The sequence below is a fragment of the Malaclemys terrapin genome, chromosome 3, assembly GCF_027887155.1.
Source record: "Malaclemys terrapin pileata isolate rMalTer1 chromosome 3, rMalTer1.hap1, whole genome shotgun sequence".
Taxonomy (NCBI): Eukaryota; Metazoa; Chordata; order Testudines; family Emydidae; genus Malaclemys; species Malaclemys terrapin.
The window spans coordinates 4,949,326-4,968,768 of NC_071507.1; the positions used below are offsets into that span (position 1 = coordinate 4,949,326).

The 19,443-nt window shown below is 48.1% G+C and overlaps 2 protein-coding genes across 2 annotated transcripts in view; one reads left to right on the plus strand and one right to left on the minus strand.

Annotated features, from left to right (window-relative positions):
- Positions 1-9,670: 9,670 nt before the first annotated feature.
- Positions 9,671-11,311, plus strand: NKX2-4 (NK2 homeobox 4). Its single transcript, XM_054024190.1, has 3 exons — positions 9,671-10,055; positions 10,639-11,087; positions 11,166-11,311. The coding sequence occupies exons 1-3, from the start codon at positions 9,671-9,673 to the stop codon at positions 11,304-11,306; spliced, it is 975 nt and encodes a 324-aa protein (XP_053880165.1). The 3' UTR covers positions 11,307-11,311.
- Positions 11,312-18,285: 6,974 nt separating this feature from the next.
- XRN2 (5'-3' exoribonuclease 2) overlaps positions 18,286-19,443 on the minus strand; it is an 89,783-nt gene continuing 88,625 nt past the window's right edge. Inside the window, exon 30 of the mRNA XM_054022691.1 lies at positions 18,286-18,884. Within this exon, the coding sequence (XP_053878666.1) occupies positions 18,822-18,884 (63 nt within the window). The 3' untranslated portion in view covers positions 18,286-18,821. The remainder of the gene's footprint in view (positions 18,885-19,443) is intronic.

Sequence of the window (19,443 nt, forward strand, 5' to 3'; positions counted from 1 at the left end):
CTCCTGTGCAATCGATGGCACCTAAAAAGCGCAGCTTGCCAGCGAAGCATCGCCAGCGAAAAGCGGAGTGGCTAGGAGATAAGAAATTGGCCTAAAATATCGGTGTGTCCTCTGAAGGCTCTGTCTCCAGCTAGTGACAAGTATAAGTACAACACTGGTTTAAATCCAGAGCACGGGGGAAATACCTTAGCTACTTTATACAGTTTAATCCCCTCCCCCCCAAAAAATTTGATGAAATGAGACACCCTCTGACTGCAATGAAAGTTCGCTCGGGCCTCCTATGTATCCTACAAACAATGTGAGGGAATAAACCTAGAACTGCAAGGCTGATGGCTTTAGAGGGTATGAACATGGGTAGATCTTCACAAAGGGCTCAGCCATATGACCCTTACTCACAACTGGTACCTGACTACACGTGCCGGTCTATTAGCTATTATTCACTTTACACCTGGCAGAATGAGACGCCAACTCTTTTGGGAGAAATATTGGACCATATCTTTGCTCTGCCAGTCCCTGCTGTGCATCCATGTCACCTTCCAGGTGCCTGAGCTCTGGCAAGTGTTTACAGCCAATGGGAAAGAAATTGTATCATGCCCTTTTGATGTGCTTTGCAACCTATTGGTGATGGCAGGTTTAAAAATAGACTATCAAAAGGGGGGAAAAGATCTTTCAAAGGAAATTGACATTAAGAATTATTTAGGGGGCAAGACAGATGCAAGCACAGGTTCTTAAATTTAAGTTTTTGAAACATTACAAGCAAATTAAATGCTTTGGTTGCAATTTGTTTCTGGTAAAGTTCAATGCTCGCTAATACCCCAATCCTGCTAAAATTTAAGCCCACAATTAACTTGAAGCATGTGAGCCTTCCCATTGAAGCCGGAAGGATCATTTGGGGTATTTAAAGTTATATATTTGCTTAAGTGCTTTGGTGCATTGGTGCTTAGAAGATCAGAAGTACTTATTTTTAGATTTTAATCATACAAAAATAATTGTGTCATCATGGACAAGATGACAAAATCTCTGAGATTGAGGATGATTTTGAGTTGGCAGAATTGTTAATTTGACACTTCCCCTTTTATCCTAAAAGACTAAATGGTCTTTAAAGTGATTTATAACTTGAAACTTTTATATTCGGAAATATCCTTGGTTAGAACGTACTGTAGAAATCACTGGTTTACATTTTATTTGTGGGTTGTTATCTCTGTAGTTCTATTATTAAAATGACCTACTCTTCAAGACTGTGTGTAGCATGTGACTCATGTAACTACATCCGTACAATTTTGGGCTGTTGTTGTGTTTTTTAAAAAAAGGAACCTGCAACTGAAATCCACGCTGGTTTGGCTTGAGTAAAGCTTGAAAGCTCAGGCCCTCTGGAATTAACTTTCCAAGATGTATTTTCATACATAATTTCTAATTCCTCAAGCTTTTGCAAAGCCTGATCCAAAGTCTGTTGCAAACAATGAGCCTCTTTCTGCCAACTTCAAAGGGTTTTGGATCAAGCCCTTATAGTCTGCACCGGTACAAGCCTAGTATTAAAGATTTTCAAAGATTTTCTTTGGTTGGTTTTGATTTTGATGGTTTTGTTTTTAGCGGCTAATAAAAGGTTCCAAAGACGCTCCCGTATCATATTGTTAACCTAGCCTCTTCATCTCTGATTCAGCAATTCAGGGCAATCCAAACTCTTCAACCAAACATGTTTGATGGCTTTTTCCTGTCTTCATGAAAACAACTGCACCACAAGTCGGTGTGGGCTAGTGGCTTGGGCACATGAACTTATCTAGTCTTTTTATCACTACCATGCTAATACAACTTGCAATGAACAAGATCTTATTCATTTATCTGGTGCATGCACTCTGACCAAGCCAAGCCACAGCGTTCTTATCAACTATGTTCAAGGCACGAAGACCTCCAGGAAGCTGGGTAATTTTGCAGTCCTCCACAATCTGTGTCATGGTTTATGGCTGCCCACATTAACATACGTGGACTGTCTCTGAAATTCCGCTGCAGCACAAATTCCATGTGTAAACGTGCCTCAGTGGGTCACAACTGAGGATGCCAAATTCAGGATGAACTGCTGAGAAATAGGCAGATGCACCCCAAGACTAATCCCCCATAAGATATACCAGCAATAAAAGTAAACTTCTGTTTCACCACACTGGCTAACAAGAAGTCATAAAAGCAGTTTCCTCCGGCATTCCAGTCCTTGTATTACCACCGAAAACACTGGATGTAAAGGTGAGTGGTTCTTTACAACCCATATCATCAACTAAAAGGTTCTTCTGATCCCAAAAGACCAGCCACACACCCAGGTCAATATATAACTTAGATCTTACCCAAAAATCATGCTGATGCCAGTCCTTTAGTATCTAAAATCTAAAGGTTTATTCAGAGAAAGAAAGAAAGAAAGAAAGAAAGAAAGAAAGAAAGAAAGAAAGAAAGAAAAAGGTGAGAGTTAAAATTGGTTAAAGGAATCAAATACATACAGTAATTGCAAAGTTCTTGGTCCAGGCTTGTAGCAGTGATGGAATAAACTACTGGCTTAAGTCAAGTCTCTGGCTGCTTCCAAATCATTGCAAGACCGTCAGTTCATTGGTTAGAATGCTCCTGTTAGTATAGTTCATAGTCCAGATGGCAGGATAGAGTCTGGAGCAGGATAGAGACAAAATGGAGGGGTTTCCAGGGCCATTTATATCCTCTGCCATGTGGCGGGAAACCCATTGTTTCAAACAAAAAACTCAGCCAAGCTAGTGGAGACTCACAGGCGACCAGCTAGTGTTTGGAGTCACATGGGCCAATCACATGTTCACGCTCAATTTCGCTCAGTCATTGCAGGAAGCCATTACCTGTATTCCAGACAACACGTTTACAGGACAGTCCACTCAGTGTAGATGGGCATCACCCATGGTCCACTGTGAGTTAAGTGTCCTTTTGATGGGCCACTCAATTTGAATAGTCCCTCCAAGATGTGCTGGCTAACTACGTTGTGGGTGTTACCCCGGGAGCAAACATTTGAAATCCAGGTATAGAGTCAATATTCATAACTTCAAATACAAAAGTGATACATGCATAAAGATAGCATAATCCCACTCAGCAAATCATAACCTTTTCAGAGACATCTTACATGCCATTTGTTATACAAGATTTGTTGAAAATCTATAACAGTGGTTGCAACAATGATCTAGGTGGTCATATTTTAATCAGATAAGGTCACACCATTTCCGGTAAGAAACCAGTTCAGAAGACTCCATTGCCTTGGCAGTAAATCAAACCCTGGTTGACATTGAGTAGGGGCCAAGACAAGATAATTATTTATCACTTTTTCTGCAGACCATAAAGCTCATCATATGGCCTCTACCATCAATCCCTCACCCAGTAAACTTATCCACAAGGGGCGTGAAGGCAGATGACCATGTACGTCCCCCGTACATACCCATGCAGTCTGGAGAAATGGACTATCCAACTAGCCAATGGAGTAGCCAACTAGCTACTCAGCTGGCTAAGAGAGGGAATGTTCCACCCACCCCTGAACCTTTGATTCTACCCACGTTCACACAGGTAGAACGGGACACATGGCACCAGCAGTATATTAAAGAAAAAATCTAGGGTTACCCCCTGTCAAACAGGTTCTGGGCAATGATTATCTAGTCATAGGTCGGGCACTTAAGGTCCTCCAGCTGACCAAGACCTTCAAAAGTCCACAAGTTCATAGTGTAACTAATCTAATTCATAATGTGAATTGTTTTAAAATCACTGTATAAGCTAACAGCATTCAAGAAAGAATCTGTTTTACTCCACAGAAGCACAGCCCCTCCTGAGGGGAGTCTGGACAGTCATTCAGGGTGGATGTGGGACTAATAAGGGAGGAGGGTGGTTGTGAAAATACTGTCACACGCTGCCTGAGGGGCCTGATCCTGCAACGCATCTGACTCACTTCACGGCCAGTGCAGGCCCTGTTGGCTAATTGCATGCAATGCACACACAGGTGTGCGTGGCAGTCCATGGGACTCGTCAGGAGAGCATTTGCCCGGATCCCGCAGGCCCACACAAGTAACTTTACTCAAGGGAGTAGCCCCGTTAAGACCAATGCGAGAAGCCACCTGTCTAACGTGGCGTGTGTTTGCAGGTCAGCCCTGCAGCGTGCTCGCTGGCTTTCCGGGCAGGGAGCTGGGCGCTAGGTGGCTGTGTCGGGGGGCAGGGGCTGGGACTAGAATGGGGGGTTATTAGTAGATTTAGGGGACAGACGGCTGAAGTGGGGGCGCTGAAGACGTGTAAGGCTCTGGAAGCTCTCCCCGGCTCTAGGCGTGTGCTTGATGTGAAATCCTCCCCACAACTGCCTACTGGGATGGAAATTAATCATAGACTCTCAGGGTTGGAAGGGACCTCAGGAGGTCATCTAGTCCAACCCCCTGCTCAAAGCAGGACCTATCCCCGGACAGATTTTTACCCCAGTTCCCTAAGTGTCCCCCTCAAGGATTGAACTCACAACCCAGGGTTTAGCAGGCCAGTGCTCAAATCAGGGACCCAGCCTTGCTGCCTGCTCGTTCACCTGCACATCTACCAATGTGATATATGCCATCATGTGCCAGCAATGCCCCTCTGCCATGTACATTGGCCAAACCGGACAGTCTCTACGCAAAAGAATTAATGGACACAAATCTGACATCAGGAATCAAAATACTCAAAAACCAGTGGGAGAACACTTTAACCTGTCTGGTCATTCAGTGACAGACCTGCGAGTGGCTATATTACAACAGAAAAACTTCAAAAACAGACTCCAACGAGAGACTGCTGAGCTGGAATTGATATGCAAACTAGACACAATCAACTCCGGTTTGAATAAGGACTGGGAATGGCTGAGCCATTACAAACGTTGACTCTATCTCCCCTTGTAAGTACTCTCACACTTCTTATCACACTGTCTATACTCGGCTAGCTTGATTATCACTTCAAACGTTTTTTTTCTCTTAATTAATTGGCCTCTCAGAGTTGGTCAGACAACTCCCACCTGTTTATGCTCTCTGTATGTGTGTATATATATCTCCTCATTATATGTTCCATTCTATATGCATCCGAAGAAGTGGGCTGTAGTCCACGAAAGCTTATGCTCTAATAAATTTGTTAGTCTCTAAGGTGCCACAAGTACTCCTGTTCTTCTTTTTGAGGATACAGACTAACACGGCTGCTACTCTGAAACTTTTCTCTTCGTTTATCAGTAACTTCGAAGCACGCTTGAACCTGGGCCCGGCGTCATTAAAGTCCATGGGGCTCGCCCCGCCTTGTTTTCCCTCCGCAGAACTGACCCCAGAGCTCACCCTGCAGCCTCTGCCCTAAGATCGGGCATTTGGTGCAATCAGGTCCCATTGGACTATGACAGTCTGTCTCCAACAGCCGGACATCACCTGGCCCGCCCAGCTGGCTAGGAGAGTGAATGGTCCAGCCACTCCTGAACCTTGGATGCTACCCACGTCCACACGGGTGATGGGCAGCCATTGGGACACATGGCCCCAGGCAGGATATTAAGGAAAACATCCCCGATCTCTGCTTAAAACGTGACCTTGGTTTTATCTCCAGATTTCAGTGGCACTCTTCCCTCCCCCTTCCCCAGTAGTTAGGTTCCGGCTATTAGGATTCCTCAGCCCAAGGGAAATTGTGTTGTCAAATTGTTTGGGCGTGTCCTGCCTGGGAAACCCATCGTGTGGACTTCAGGTCCTTCTGCGGCAAAGTCAAACTCTTGCAGTCAGCTCGGTTCCCTTTCCTGCTTTCCAGCAGCGGTTAGGAGGCCCTGGTTTCCTAGTTAGCTGGAATCCCTCCGCGAATGGTGCATCTCGTTAAAAAAGGAAGAAACCGGGGAGCGTTTTTTAGTGGGGAAATAACCACAGATCTGTAGAGGGGAAAGCCATTTAGAACAGCAGGAAACTGGGAACGAACTGGAGGCAAGACACCAGGTGTGGAGAACAACCAACTCCAGCTCGTGTGGGCCTGATCCTGCACATTTTACTCAGTGGGAGTTGTCCCTGGAGGATCCAGCCCATTCCCTGTGTCTCTGTCTCTTGATTTCTTTTTTATTCCGTTGCTGGTTTGTACCTGAGTGACATTAAATGCCAAATTGGGCCCGACCAGATGTCCCATATCCACAGCCCCCACACGCACCGATTTCTCTGCGGCTTCTCTCTGCGGCTCCCCGCAAAGAAAGGAGATGAGCGGCTTTCTCTGACCCCAGCTCCCGCTTCCCTTTCGCACACGAAGTCCCCACTTGGAGACTGTGGGAGTTTGGGGTGCGGGGCAGGACTGCAGGATCGGGCCCTGCGAGCTTGGCCAAGGCAGGGGGGACACGAAAGGCGTGGCGGGCTCAGCAAAAGGAAGAGGAGAGGAACCCGGACGAATCCTGCTCTAACCGGGGGATAAGGGCTCCCAGATACAGGTCTGGGGAAGGCGGCCTGCCTGCAGCCAGCAAACCTATTGCAGATTGCGCCCGCAAAATATGGCACGTGCCTGCACACCCTGGGAAACGTCTTGGGTCACCTTAATGACCAGAGGTGGCAAGCGAAAAGCTCCTGGGGGGAATGAATGCATGACCCCTTGGGCGCCTGGCTCTCGGGCGCCTAGAAACGCCTGCCTGCAACCGCGCGGAGCGCAGCCTCGCGGGGTGAGCTGGGCGAAAGGTGACCCTGGGTGGCGTGCAACTCCCCACGGCCGCCTCTGCATTGCGCAAGGGCGGTGCGTGAGCTCGGTGCACGCTCTTTGCAGAGCGGAGCGGGCAGCAGACTGGGTGTGAAGAGGGGGAAAACCGGTCTCAAATAATCGATCTGCTTCAAAACCCCCGGGGCAGGCCGGTAGCCCTGATTTGTGCCTTATAGAAAGTGTATATATTTACTAGAGACTATACACACACGGCTGGGTGTAGTCTCTATTGAATGCATACATTTCTATAAATATATACCACACACACGGGTGTGCAAGATACAGAGTATTACCTCCATTTTCTATACATCACCTCTCAATACTCTCTATGTGCATATACATGTAAATCCCACTGGCTAATTCCCGTGTAAATCCCATTGGATAATTCCCAGATACACAGCAAACAGGCTATTCAGCGATACAGATACAGACAATCGCATTGCTGTGCGACGCATGTACCGTGCTGGATTTGTCTGTGTCCACACACAAACGACAGAAAGTCTCCGTTGGCCTGGGCGGGTTAGAAATACCCCCCTAGCTAGGGTTGCTAATTAGGCAATTCGTTGAGAACCGTCTGGGGATTGTTTTAGCCGCAGTCAGCCCTGATCCCTAGAGGCTGGTGTTTGGAGGCTTGTCTGGCTCTCCTTCCCACGGGGAGCATTACATAATTAACCAAGTGAATTTCAGGGCCTTCGGTGACAGGGCTTCTCCGAACCGTTCGCGGCGAGTTCATTGACAAGGTAACTACGCAAGTTCAAGCTATGCGCTGTTCCAAGCGCCAGTCCTGCAGTGCTGAGCGGGCCCCCAGTAAGATCCGCTCCTTGCTGAGAGTGGGGGGCTCCTGACCCAGGGGCGAACAGCCTGGGCTAGGGGGTTGTTTCATTCCTAGCCAGGGGTTAAACGTCCTGCGGGTGGCGTTAGGACTAGGGGCAAACCCTCAAGCCAGGCACGTGGGCTGAGCTAACAGCTCCCGTCCCAAAGTTCATTTCGTCCGCAACGCAAAAACTTTTCCGGCGGCCTGGCCCTGTTCGCGTTAAGTGTGTGTGTGCGGGTGGTGGGGGGAGTATTGCTTCTCCTGCAGAAAACCAACCCCCCCTCCTCCCCTACGAGTTTTCAACTCCCAGAGACGAAAGTCACTCGCTGATCAAAGAATTAGCCCGGGGTGGCACAGAACTAGCCCGCACCGCACCTTTATCTCGCAGCATCTGCGGACTGAAAGTGCGGGCATTCTTCTCGGTTTCCATAGGGGCTAATTCTCGGTCGGGTTCTGGAAAGTGACCCCGGGTCCCTGTTTCCACCCCCCGCCCTGCAGGTTTCGTTGTAAATCACGCTGGGGGGCTTAGGGTGTGGGGATCTCACGTTGGGACTTGAGTAAGTACCCGAGGCCGGGGCCATGGGGGGATTGGGAAGCCCTATATTCAGACGGGATGCTGCGGGTAGGAGGTTGCCCTTGCTGGCCTCTCTTTTCTGGCGTAAAACCAAAGTGTACTTGGAGGTAACACAGACACGGAAAAAACACTAAGACATATCTGAGCCCGGAGAGAAACGAACAATGTTCGTGTTTATAACGCGCCTGGCGATCGCTCCCCTTGGGACCTGCGGGCACCCTGGGTAAAGCGTTGGAATCTTTCAAGTGTTTATGATCAAGTCGGTTCGAGGGATTTTCTCTTTTCAAGACCAAGACGCATCCAGACAGACATCGGGCTCAAGCCAGAGGGAAACCCCGCTGGGTGAATCTCTGGAGAGCTGCTGGTTTAATATCCCTCCCAGAGCTGGAAGTTGAGTGGGCAGAGGAGTATCTGATACCTTCTTGTTCCTACACTTACATCACGGCTTGTCCCTGATGGGAGTGAGGTCTCCGGTCTCTATTTTCCTCCGCAGTCTTATTCCCACGCGGCATTTTTTACTGATCTCCTAGAGAAACAATACTGGATTCAACTCTAAGCTCCGCGGCTTTTCTGGGCGTTATTTGTAAGCCAGGAGCGTTTGGGGCTTGTTGAGTTCCCAAATCGGATGCTCATTATCCATCGCCTGGAGGCTTCTCAGTGACTTTCGGGGTGTTTCTTTTCTTACGGCTTCAACAAACCAAAATGCTTTAGTCCCTTTGGTGAGAGACGCTGGTCGGGAAGCCGGGGGAGAGAGGAAGGGGTGGGGTTTACACGCCTCGGAGAAGGCCGTCTCTCCGTTATAACGCCTGGCGGCGCAGAAGTGAAACGGAGCCTTTTCCACAGCGCGCCCTGGCCCCCGCAGATCGTGGGCTCCGGGAAAGTAGGAAAACGGGGGAGGGGGCCCTAGGCAGAAATGCGCCCCCCTCCCCTCCCCAGTAAAAGCAGGATACTTACAGGAGAGAGTCTCGGGGTGGGGTTTAGTCTCGCTCGCCTCTGGATTTTGATACTTTGAGCTAATTTGGAAGTGCCCCGCCGCTGCCACCAAACGATGCTTAAGAGCCCCAAGGACGCATAAATTAGGCGCATCTACAATAGGAGAGGAGAGTCCTCGTAACCCCGTCTCCTAAGCTCCCTTTGGTGCTTGTGCGAGGAAGACTGGTGGAGGGGGGACACCAACCCACAGGCTCTTTCCCGGGGCGGGGGAGGCAACGGGCTGGGGGTTCCCACTCGCCCTCGGACCGCCGCGCCGGAGCCCAGCGCTGCGCGGGGACCTGTCCGGGCGCGCAGGGGCCGGAGCGGGGCGCAAGGCGCGGGGCGCAGTGGGGAGCGAACTGGATTTCCGCCCCTGGGCACAGCCGGTTGTTGGCTCCTTGGGGCTGTCGCTCCGCCCCCCAGTGTCTGTCGTAAACCTGGCGCCGGACTAAAATAAACCCGAGATAAGAGAGCTCAGGGCTCGCCTCCCTCCTCCTTCCTCCTGCGCGGCGAGCGCTCGGCGCGCTCCGGAGCCCCCCTCTCTTGGCGCAGCCAGCCGGCCGGAGGGGAGCCGGCAACCGCCCCGGGCTGAGCCCCCCCGAGCTCCCCCGCTGCCCGGCGGCCGAGCCATGTCGCTGAGCCCCAAGCACACGACGCCCTTCTCCGTCACCGACATCCTGAGCCCCATGGAGGAGAGCTACAAGAAGTTCGGGGCCCTGGAGGGCGCCGGGCACCTGGGCTCCCCGCTGGGGGCTTATCGCCAGGCACAGGGCGCGCAGGCGGCCCCGGCCATGCAGCAACACGCCATGGGCGGCCACAACGGGGCGGCGGCCGGCGCCTACCACATGCCGCACGGCGTCTCCCAGTTCCCCCACAGCGCCGTGGGGGGCTACTGCAACGGGGGGCTCGCCAACATGGGCGAGCTGCCCGCCTACCCCGACAGCATGCGGAACAGCGCGGCCGCCGCCGCCAGCGGCTGGTACGGGGCCAACCCGGACCCCAGGTACTCCACAAGTAAGTGGGGCGCAGGGGGCGAGTCGGGGACACTGGGCTGGGGGGGGCTTTGCCGGGAGGGAGGAAGGGCCGAAGGTTGGAGGCTCTGGGTACCCCACAGCCCCCAGGTTGAGACTTTCTTGGCTTGGGAAAGCCACAGATCCTTACCCCAAATCAGGCGCGGTCGACATTGACTAGAGAAACGGGGGATAGATAGATAGATCGAAAGATGTGTATGGGGATGGATGGATGGATGGATGGATATGGGGATGGATGGATGGAGGGGGGGATAGATAGATAAACAGATATAGGGATGGATAGATGGGGTGTAAGAGGCTAGATATTTAGATCATTAGCGGTGTATGGGGCTAGACAGACAGGGGTCTGTGGGACAGACTGACAGCGCTGTATGGGGATTAGATACAGCTGTTTCCCTTGCCCTGATGTACCCCACTCCCTTGCGATCCAGCCGAGGTTTCATACCCGGTGGCGGGGGGCAGGTCCTCCCCCCACCCCAGAGCCCTGCCCCAGGCCCGTGCGCCTGCATTTCGTTGACTTGCTCCCGTCGGGCCGGCCTAGCTCTCAGCCTCCCTTCTGCTCACAGTCTCTAGGTTCATGGGCCCCTCGGCCGGGATGAACATGGCTGGCATGGGCACCCTAGGCGGGATCGCCGAGGCGGCCAAGACCATGGCCCCTCTCCACGCGGCGCCCCGGCGGAAGAGGAGGGTGCTCTTCTCCCAGGCGCAGGTGTACGAGCTGGAGAGACGCTTTAAGCAGCAGAAGTACCTGTCGGCGCCGGAGCGGGAGCACCTGGCCAGCATGATCCACCTCACCCCGACGCAGGTCAAGATCTGGTTCCAGAACCACCGCTACAAGATGAAGCGGCAGGCGAAGGATAAGGCCACGCAGCAGCTCCAGCAGGAGACCAGCCTGTGCCAGCAGCAGCCCTCCCCGCGGCGGGTGGCCGTGCCGGTGCTGGTGAAGGACGGGAAACCCTGCCAGGGCAACCCCAGCAGCACCCCGGCGGCGCCCAACCAGCCGGCGCCCCAGGGCGCCTCCAGCGGGGGGCTCCCGGCGTCCGGCAGCGCCGCGCACCAGCATCAGAGCCAGCAGGTCAGCTCGCTCAGCCAGGCCCCGGAGCTGGAGGAGATGTCGCCCAGCCCCCCGTCCCTCCACAGCCAGGTCGGCGGCATGGCCCAGATGGACACAGCCAACGTCGATTACAGCAGCAGCCTTGTCAACCCCAACCTGCTCTACAGCAGGACGTGGTAACGCGGTGGGGGGGCCTGCCTGGGACTGCCTGGGGAGCGGGCTAAAAGCACCCCCCCGCCACCACCCACCCCAACAGTGCTGGCGCCTGCGGCTTTCTTCCCTGTGAGTCCGTCCCTGGAGGGAAAGATCTGAGCGCCTTCCTCCTCTCTCGTTGTCGTGGTTGATTTTATTTTATATGATTAATTATTAATTAATTATTATTATTATTATTCCTTTTTTAAAGACTTGAATTGCAACCAAGTCTATAACTCCGAGTTGCCAAAGCTGCAGCAGAAGTACGGACTTCTTCGGTGTAGTTGAAAGGCTGATCAAAAAGTCTTGCACATGTAGGGGCAGGGGGGAGGGAAAGGGAAGGGGAGAAAGAACCAAACCAACCCACACAAAAAAACCCCTCGTTGCTTTAGGATATCTGAGGCCACTGCCCAGGTACAGGTGAGGACTTCCCTCCTGATCGTCTGACTTGGACTGAGTGTAATGTACGAGTAACCAAATTAAAAACTGACGCAGCAGATGGACAAGAATTAGTGTTTACCACCATCAAGTCTCCGATTTCTTTCTTTCTTTCTTTTTTTTTTTTTTAGGCTAGTTAAAAAATACAAAAACCCAGTTGGTTGGTGTCTCTATCTTATAAACCAATTGAAAGCGAACAATAAAGCGTTTGAAGTGCAACTTATCTGGTAGAATTAATTTTATAAGGGTGCCCCTTAAGTGCAATTTCATTATTATTTGATTGAAAGTAAATTGAATTGTAACTCAAGGTCGATGAGGCATATAGCAATGTTAGCTGAGAACAGTTCTTGCCGTTTAGGTGACAGGGAAAGAAAAGCAGCGGTAACAATCAGAGCGAGAAAAAAGACTTGTATTATACCCGTCGAGGATATTTTTACAGAAGAGCTTTTGAACTTTGATGCTCAGATTAAAAAAAAACCGTTTTTATTGTTATTATTAATTATTATTATTTAGTAAGGACTTACTTGGATGTATGTTGACCAACCAACCACCCTTCTCCCTACGTGTAAAATGTGACCCGTCCCAACGATGAAAGATTGCTGGTTAAGTTAAATCAGACCTGATGGAAATAAAGAAACTCAGAAAAATTCCTCCAAAATGTGTGACCTGCTCTTGGTATCCCAGTATAATTTTACCCGAAGCTAAATATTGTTAGTCGAAAGCATTTAATGATTGCCAACAGTATAGCTACAGCTAGGAACGAGGGGGAAATTCAAAAAGATCAAGAACCTGAAATGGACAGCAGTCAAACCCTGAAATTGACATCAGTTAGGTAGCATGCTAAATATTATGCTGGGTCTTTAAAAAATTAAAAAATCAAGGAAAATAACAAGGAAAATAAATTACAGCGACGTGTTTTCTTCCTCAAGCCTCTTCCCGAATAATAATAATAATAATAAAAATACAGAGAAACTAAATAAACCATAGACTTTTTCAGCAATTTTTTATAATATAAGAAACGGCGGTTGCTCACAAAACATTCTGTTTTCATTGTACAAAAGACGTTTTTGCCTCTTAATATTAGCAATTTTTGTTCCAAACTGATCTTTAACTGTCACTTCAGAGAACCATAAATATTTTTTCTCTCTAAGAAGTGACGGTGATTCTGTTACATTATGTAGGTCTATTTAGGGGTTTTATTTTATTTTTTATTTATTTAGACACTAGTATGTTTTGGGTGTTCGATATGAAAACTCAAGTTACAGAATGATTTAATTAAATAAATCATGACTGGAGTTAAATATACTCAGAGCAATTTGTGTTATTTAATTAATGCAAATAAATGGAATATCAGTAACAAGGTGCGCTTTATAAATTATCAGAACAAATAAGTGAAATCTATTCTCCACTAAAGAGATATAACCTCAACATGAGAGATTTTATAGCTTATGATGTTTTTACTGAATGTTTTTGGTCTATTTTTAATCGAAAGATTTCCATACCGCCTTGGATTTTTGGGGGGGCGGAGGGGAGGTGGTGGTTTGGCTTACATATTTTTGATCTAATATTTTAACTGAATGTTTATCGTGCTTTTTTCCCTTAAATATTTTTGGTCTAAATTTATAGATAAGAGATTTTATAATCTGCTTCGCGCCCTCTCCCCCTTTAAATAATTTGGATATAACATCCTAAATGAGTGTTCGGCCAAACGGATACTTTTAAACATTTAGAAAAAGTTATTTTGTGATTTGATCGCGAATATTTCAAAAAGAAGTAATTTTTGGATTCCTCTGGAGGTACGCAAAAAAATCAAACTGTCTGAGGAATAAATGGCCTGTATTATAGACCCATAGAATGATCTCTGAAAAAATATATACATACAACTGGATACCAACGAAGGTTTTGCAAATAATATAAAGGCGTATGCTTGTGAATGCAGTGCAGGGATATGGAAAATTCTTGTTGTTTTGATCAATGTACTATTCGTTTCCGGGACAGAAAATTAATTTCAGAATTTATTGTTTAATATCTGATGGCACTAGTTCAATGTAAGATACTCATGATTTATTGGACAAGGAAGATGCATTTTTTTAAATGTCTGGGGAAATAGTTTAGGTCGCTACAGATATATAATCAGTACATTTTGCAAGCCTGATTTTTTCCCTCTTGGAACAAAAAGCTTTGTTTACATAAAGACATGCTGCGGAGAAAGGGAGCAGATTGAAACCTTTAGGAGAATATGACCTTTTACAACATTGCCCGGGTAGAATAGAGACGGCAGGACTTTATTATAACGGAGAAAAGAGACGACAGAACGAAACAATCTGTTGTCACCATGCTATAGGGGTGATTACTATGTTTCGCTTGCGGCTTCCAGTGAACTAAGAAGGAAATATAAATATAAAGAGATTATCTTTTCTCTACATGTAACAGAGGGGAAATAGGTTTATGTACAAAAATCAGTTATGGGTTTGTGTATATACATAGATACACACAGCATATTCTGATTCGGTGATTATATAGATAGATTGTGTAGACTATCTATCATCCCTGAAATGTATATGATCGAATCAGGGGTGTGTGTGTACGTTCTAGCAGAGACAAAGGTGGGCGAGGTAATATTTGTTGATTGGCCCAAGCCCAACTTCTGTTGGCGGAAGAGACAAGCTTTCGAGCTCACACAGGGCTCTTCGGCAGAGCCTAGAGAAGTTGGTCCGATGAATTACCTCACCCACCTTGTAACGTACGGGTAACACGTCTGCCTAAAAGTTAGCACCCCCCTGGTCAGGAACGGAGAGCTTCAACCTTCCCGGCCGTTGGGCTGCGTTTTCTGATCAGTCGCCACCGGGATCCCTTTTGCAAGGGGGGCTTCCCAGGCCTTTAGTCCGAGTTCAAACGCGCAGACTGGGTGCAGCTCATTAACTGGAGAGGAGGCGAAGGCTCTTCACAGAGAACCACGCGGGAAAGGGGCTAAGCGGAACAAAGCCCCCCTGGAAGTTTAGGGTGGCCCAAAGGCTTTCTTGGGCTCCCCGCAGGGCTGGCGGGCTCCGGCCGGCTCAGAGACCGGGACCGGGTCCTTGGAAGCGAATGTCGGCTCCGGCTGAACTCTGGAAAGAGCCTGGAAGTTGACGCGGCCAAGAAGGCGAGCGGGGCAGGTACGCGTGAAACAAACAAACAAACACCAGTGCTTCCACCCCACTCCACCCTCCTCTTTCCTAGGGTTGGGGCCAGGGCAGAGCTCCTCGCGCCGGATTGGGATGTTTTAACCATTGGTTTTTGAGAGGCGATCCCCAGCCATGCGCTCGGTTTGGTAGCAAGAGATGCCCAAGGTGGTGCTGACTAGAGGGGAAAGCCAAGCGCTGGATTTGGAGATCGGACGTTTTGCTCAATTGCTAATTACCCCCCCGGTCTCTGTTTTCCTTTCAGAGAGACGCAGCCGGCTCTTACGGCCTGTGCTCGCTACCCCTCCTGTAAGGAAGTCACGGGGAGATTTGGGTCCATCACGGCTGTGGCCTTACCCCCCACGCGGTATGTCCTAGCGCGCGTGGGTGCCCGGAGGCAACACGTTGGGTAGTTGGTCAGTTCTGTGCCCAGCCAGGCAAGGGGTTATGATCGATCGCGAGGAGCCGGCTGCGGAGAAAGGGAAAGTCCCCCCTTACCCCCACTCTCCGCCCCCTGGGACTTTCTTTAGCCACAGACACGCCTGACCGTGCATCAGGTGGAAGCCAGAGGCCTGTGAGCTCAGTGGCAGGACTCCCATTGGGTGCATTGGGGCTGGGCGAGAAGAGGATGCGATTTCCAGCCGGCACCGGGAGTTTTCATCCTGCAAGGGCGATCGGCGCTGGCTCACTGGGGGGGTCCCAGCGAGCATTGCCCGCAGGCTGCTCCCGCAGAGAGCTTCCCCCAGAACAGGTCATTTGCAGCAAACGCTGTGTTTAGAGGGACGAAGGGAGCGAGGCAGGTCCTGGGGGCCCCGCAGCGAAGCCTTTCCCCGCCCGGTGTGAACGATCAAGCTCCGTTTAAACCAAAACGCCGGTTTACGCTAGCCCGATCCTGCCCCGCTGGAAGTGCAGGGGAGCTTTTCCCGTTGACCCCAGTGGGTCTGGGGTAGTCTCTGGGGTCCCTGTGTTTTCTGAAGGCGGCTTTGCAGAAGGCTGCGCCCCCGAGTGTCTTGTGAGAAATCGGTAGAAAAGCGTCGTCTGCCTTTCAGCCCGCCGGGTATGGACCTGCTCCCCTTTTCAGTGCATTCATGGAAAGGGTCGGGGGGGTGAGAAATGGGCCTGAGGAGCAGTGCGGGAGGGGAGTTGAGCGGCAGCCCTTGCCCATACTGATCCATGCCCCAGCGTCCCCACTATAGCTCCAAGGGGCTGTTCAAACGAGGTGGCACCGAACAGCCCTTCGTTTCTCCAAAGCCCAGCTCTCAGGTCTCCCTGTCCCATCCCGCCTGAGTCCCCCTCAACCTCTCATTGCTCCTCCCTCAGGGGCTCCATTCAATTCTAGCCCGAGCCTTTCTCCCCACTCTCACAGCCATTAGTGTTCCTGTTCCCAGGATGGGAGCAAAAAGTTAGAAACTAGACCAGTTCAGCTAAATGCAGGGAGAAAGATGCGAGTTTAATGCTCTCAGGACTGGCCCAGGGTTATGAACCATTGTAAGCAGGCGCTTGCAGAGAAAGTCCCTCCCCCTTGAAAGGCCTTATTTTTTAAGCCACAGACATGCCGGACCGTGGCGTCGCTTTGGTTGGAGGGTTTGTAAACATGTTCCTATCTGTTCTAAACAGTCCCTCAGGGCTAAGTAGATCCTGAAAGATTCCTGCCCTGAAACGGTGCTAAAACCAGCTCTCTAAACCCCTCTTCCCTCACCAGAGTTTGTCCTGCTAACCTGGTAGGCTATTTCGTTGAACAGACTGTGCATTAGCAGGTTGCCAGAGCAGAAGGGACTATTCAGAGGCTAGGACCTCATGCACTACACAGCCAGTCTATGGAATTTCAGCCAGTAATTCCTGCAATGGAGGGAATTCTTCTTCTCCAAGTGAAACTGATTTTGGCAGGAGTAAGTCTGAGTTACATCCCTCTCCTGAACTCCTTATTAAAGAATGCACTGTTACAGACTGGAACCTTTGCCAAACCCAGCCTGTGTGCAATTGCATGTCTAACTATGCACACACAATTACTGCACTTGCAATTTTGATGCTTGGGGACAACTGGCCATTTGCGCCCACCCGTGGGTTCATGCAATTGTAAGGCCGTGCCAAAAAATGACCTTGTGAAAGTCACACCAGTACTCCAATTGCACCATCAAATTATGTATTTGAATAATGATGCTTTGCAGGAAACAATGACACTTTTCTGAAGGGGTTAGAGAGAAGCTGCAATGCACAGAACAAACAGACAGTAAGTGTACACACAATTGCAACTATTTGCTACAAACACCAGACATTCCTGACATGTACACTAGTTGTGAAAGATGCAAAGCCCAGGTACAAAGGTGCATTCAGTTTCCATTTGCAGGATGTTTATTCTCTGACATTTTAGCTGTCAGTCACATTTGAAAAGGATAAACGGAACATTTTCTTTAGATTTGATATTAAAAACAGCCATATGAGGTGAGTGCTTTGAGAATGCCTATATGTCTGAAAATCGAGTTTCACTGCTGCGCCTGTTCTGGTCAATAGCAAATGTTTATACACACAACATTTTAATGTAATGCACTATAGGCCATTGCAATCTGATGGTATACATCAGTTTCTAACACTGTGACTACTCTTTGAATCACAATAAGTATTCTGCTCCATCCCCAATCACTTGCAAATGAATCTAGGTTCAGGATTTCTTCCTCTCAGGGTTATGTTGGTCTGGTCCTTTTCCCTTATATTTGAATATTAACATTTGTGCCCTTGAAGGAGGACACCTATATCAGATGGTCCACGAGAGACTATTTCTTATAACCTCATGTAAGAGTTAACAAATACTTACATAGAAAAAGGCTACAGTTATGCATACATACATGTGCATATTAAAGAAAAATATAAAATGGGTTACTTAGAGATATTGCATCCATTTTTAAATAGTTGACTTAACCTGATGCATGGTGTATGTTAGGAGCAGAGAACTGTTTACTTTTTATGGGCAAACTAAAAGGTTTAGAGTCTTAAAAATATGGATGTTTATATAGGAGGATTTTCCAAGTTATTAATGAATAACTAACAAATAAAAGTGTGCATATGCATTTAGATAAAAACTACACAAATATTCCAGAGGAAAGAGTCATAAGCCACTTAATACCAGTGCACATTTTCAAAAGCCACTTCATAGGGCAGTGAAGTAAAAAGAATATTTCAATATTCAATACACTGAATGCAAAACCCTTTGAAAATTACTAAAAAATACCCCTAAAAAATACATTCCATTTACTAGCCAGCTAACGGTTTGTTAACCTTTGTTTGAAATGTGATTTTCTGTAAAATCTGTTGTTAATTTCATATTCTACGAGGTAAAAGGCATAAAAGAGCAAGAACACACCAGACGAAAGTTGTAAAAGTTGAAACATTTTTACTTAGAAGTCCAGAAATCAAACTCGAGAGACAAATACATCAATGAAGTGTTGTTAAAAAGAATACAGACAAAAGCGTGTCTTTAAACATTGTGTTTCTTAGACTGCCTGCTGTGCCTACCTTCACAGCTAATAAAACCCTATTTCTAGGCATTCTTTAAAAATCAGTATCTATTTTTGGGCTCTTATGTTGTGAATTAAAGGATGTTTTGATTTGCAATTGACAGGCATATGCAATTGATGCTTAGCTAGTAATAAAGGCAGAACAGTACTCCTACTTCATGAAATGTCTCTCAAGCACATTAGTAAGTGCTTTACATGTCTTCTCCAGTACACTGTTTCAAAGCAACATAAAAACCCTCCCCCCCCCCCCAAAATCAAATCTTATCAGTAAGAAATATACACAGTTAAAACACATATTGCAGTTTAAAAACTACTAGTACGTTTCTTAAAGATGCCTCGTTTTTCCACAGTTATTGTAAAAACAGGTTTTGATGATGGAAGACTTCAAGAGTCTAATTCCAGTTGTATCGTCCCGAGGGAGGTGGCAAAGGGTAGGGCCTCCCGGGGCCATATCCCTGCAAACAAACAAAAGCAAGGGTTTATTTTCTGGATTACTGTCACAGCAAACAAGTTAGCCTAGCCCCAGACTCCAAGCAAAACTGAAACAATACAGCCTTTACACAGAAAGCTACCAAAGAAAGAGCTAAACATCTCTTAATAGTGTTTACAAATGCTCTCCTGGATACACACACTTCAGCTCCTACACACGGAGTGAGTTCTGTACAACACCAAACTCACACTTCCATGTGTGTTGGAAAAGATTTAATAACCCTAAATGAGAAAGTCAAAAGGCAGCATTGAGGGTGATTTGAGCTGCAGGAGTAACTGCTAACCTTTTGCTTTCAGTAATAGAGGAATTTAAAAGGTGCAAAATGAAAACAAGAACAGGATTTGAAAAGCAAACTTTGTAAATCCATGAAGAAAACATGGCTCTGCCATTATGTGTATATAGACACACATGTGTGCGCGCACATTTTACACAGACTAGTAGTGGAAAGTAGAATACCTTCAGTATGCACAGTAAGGGTGTGCTTTGACACCTAGGATGCTTCTACCCGAGTTAGGATTCATCTT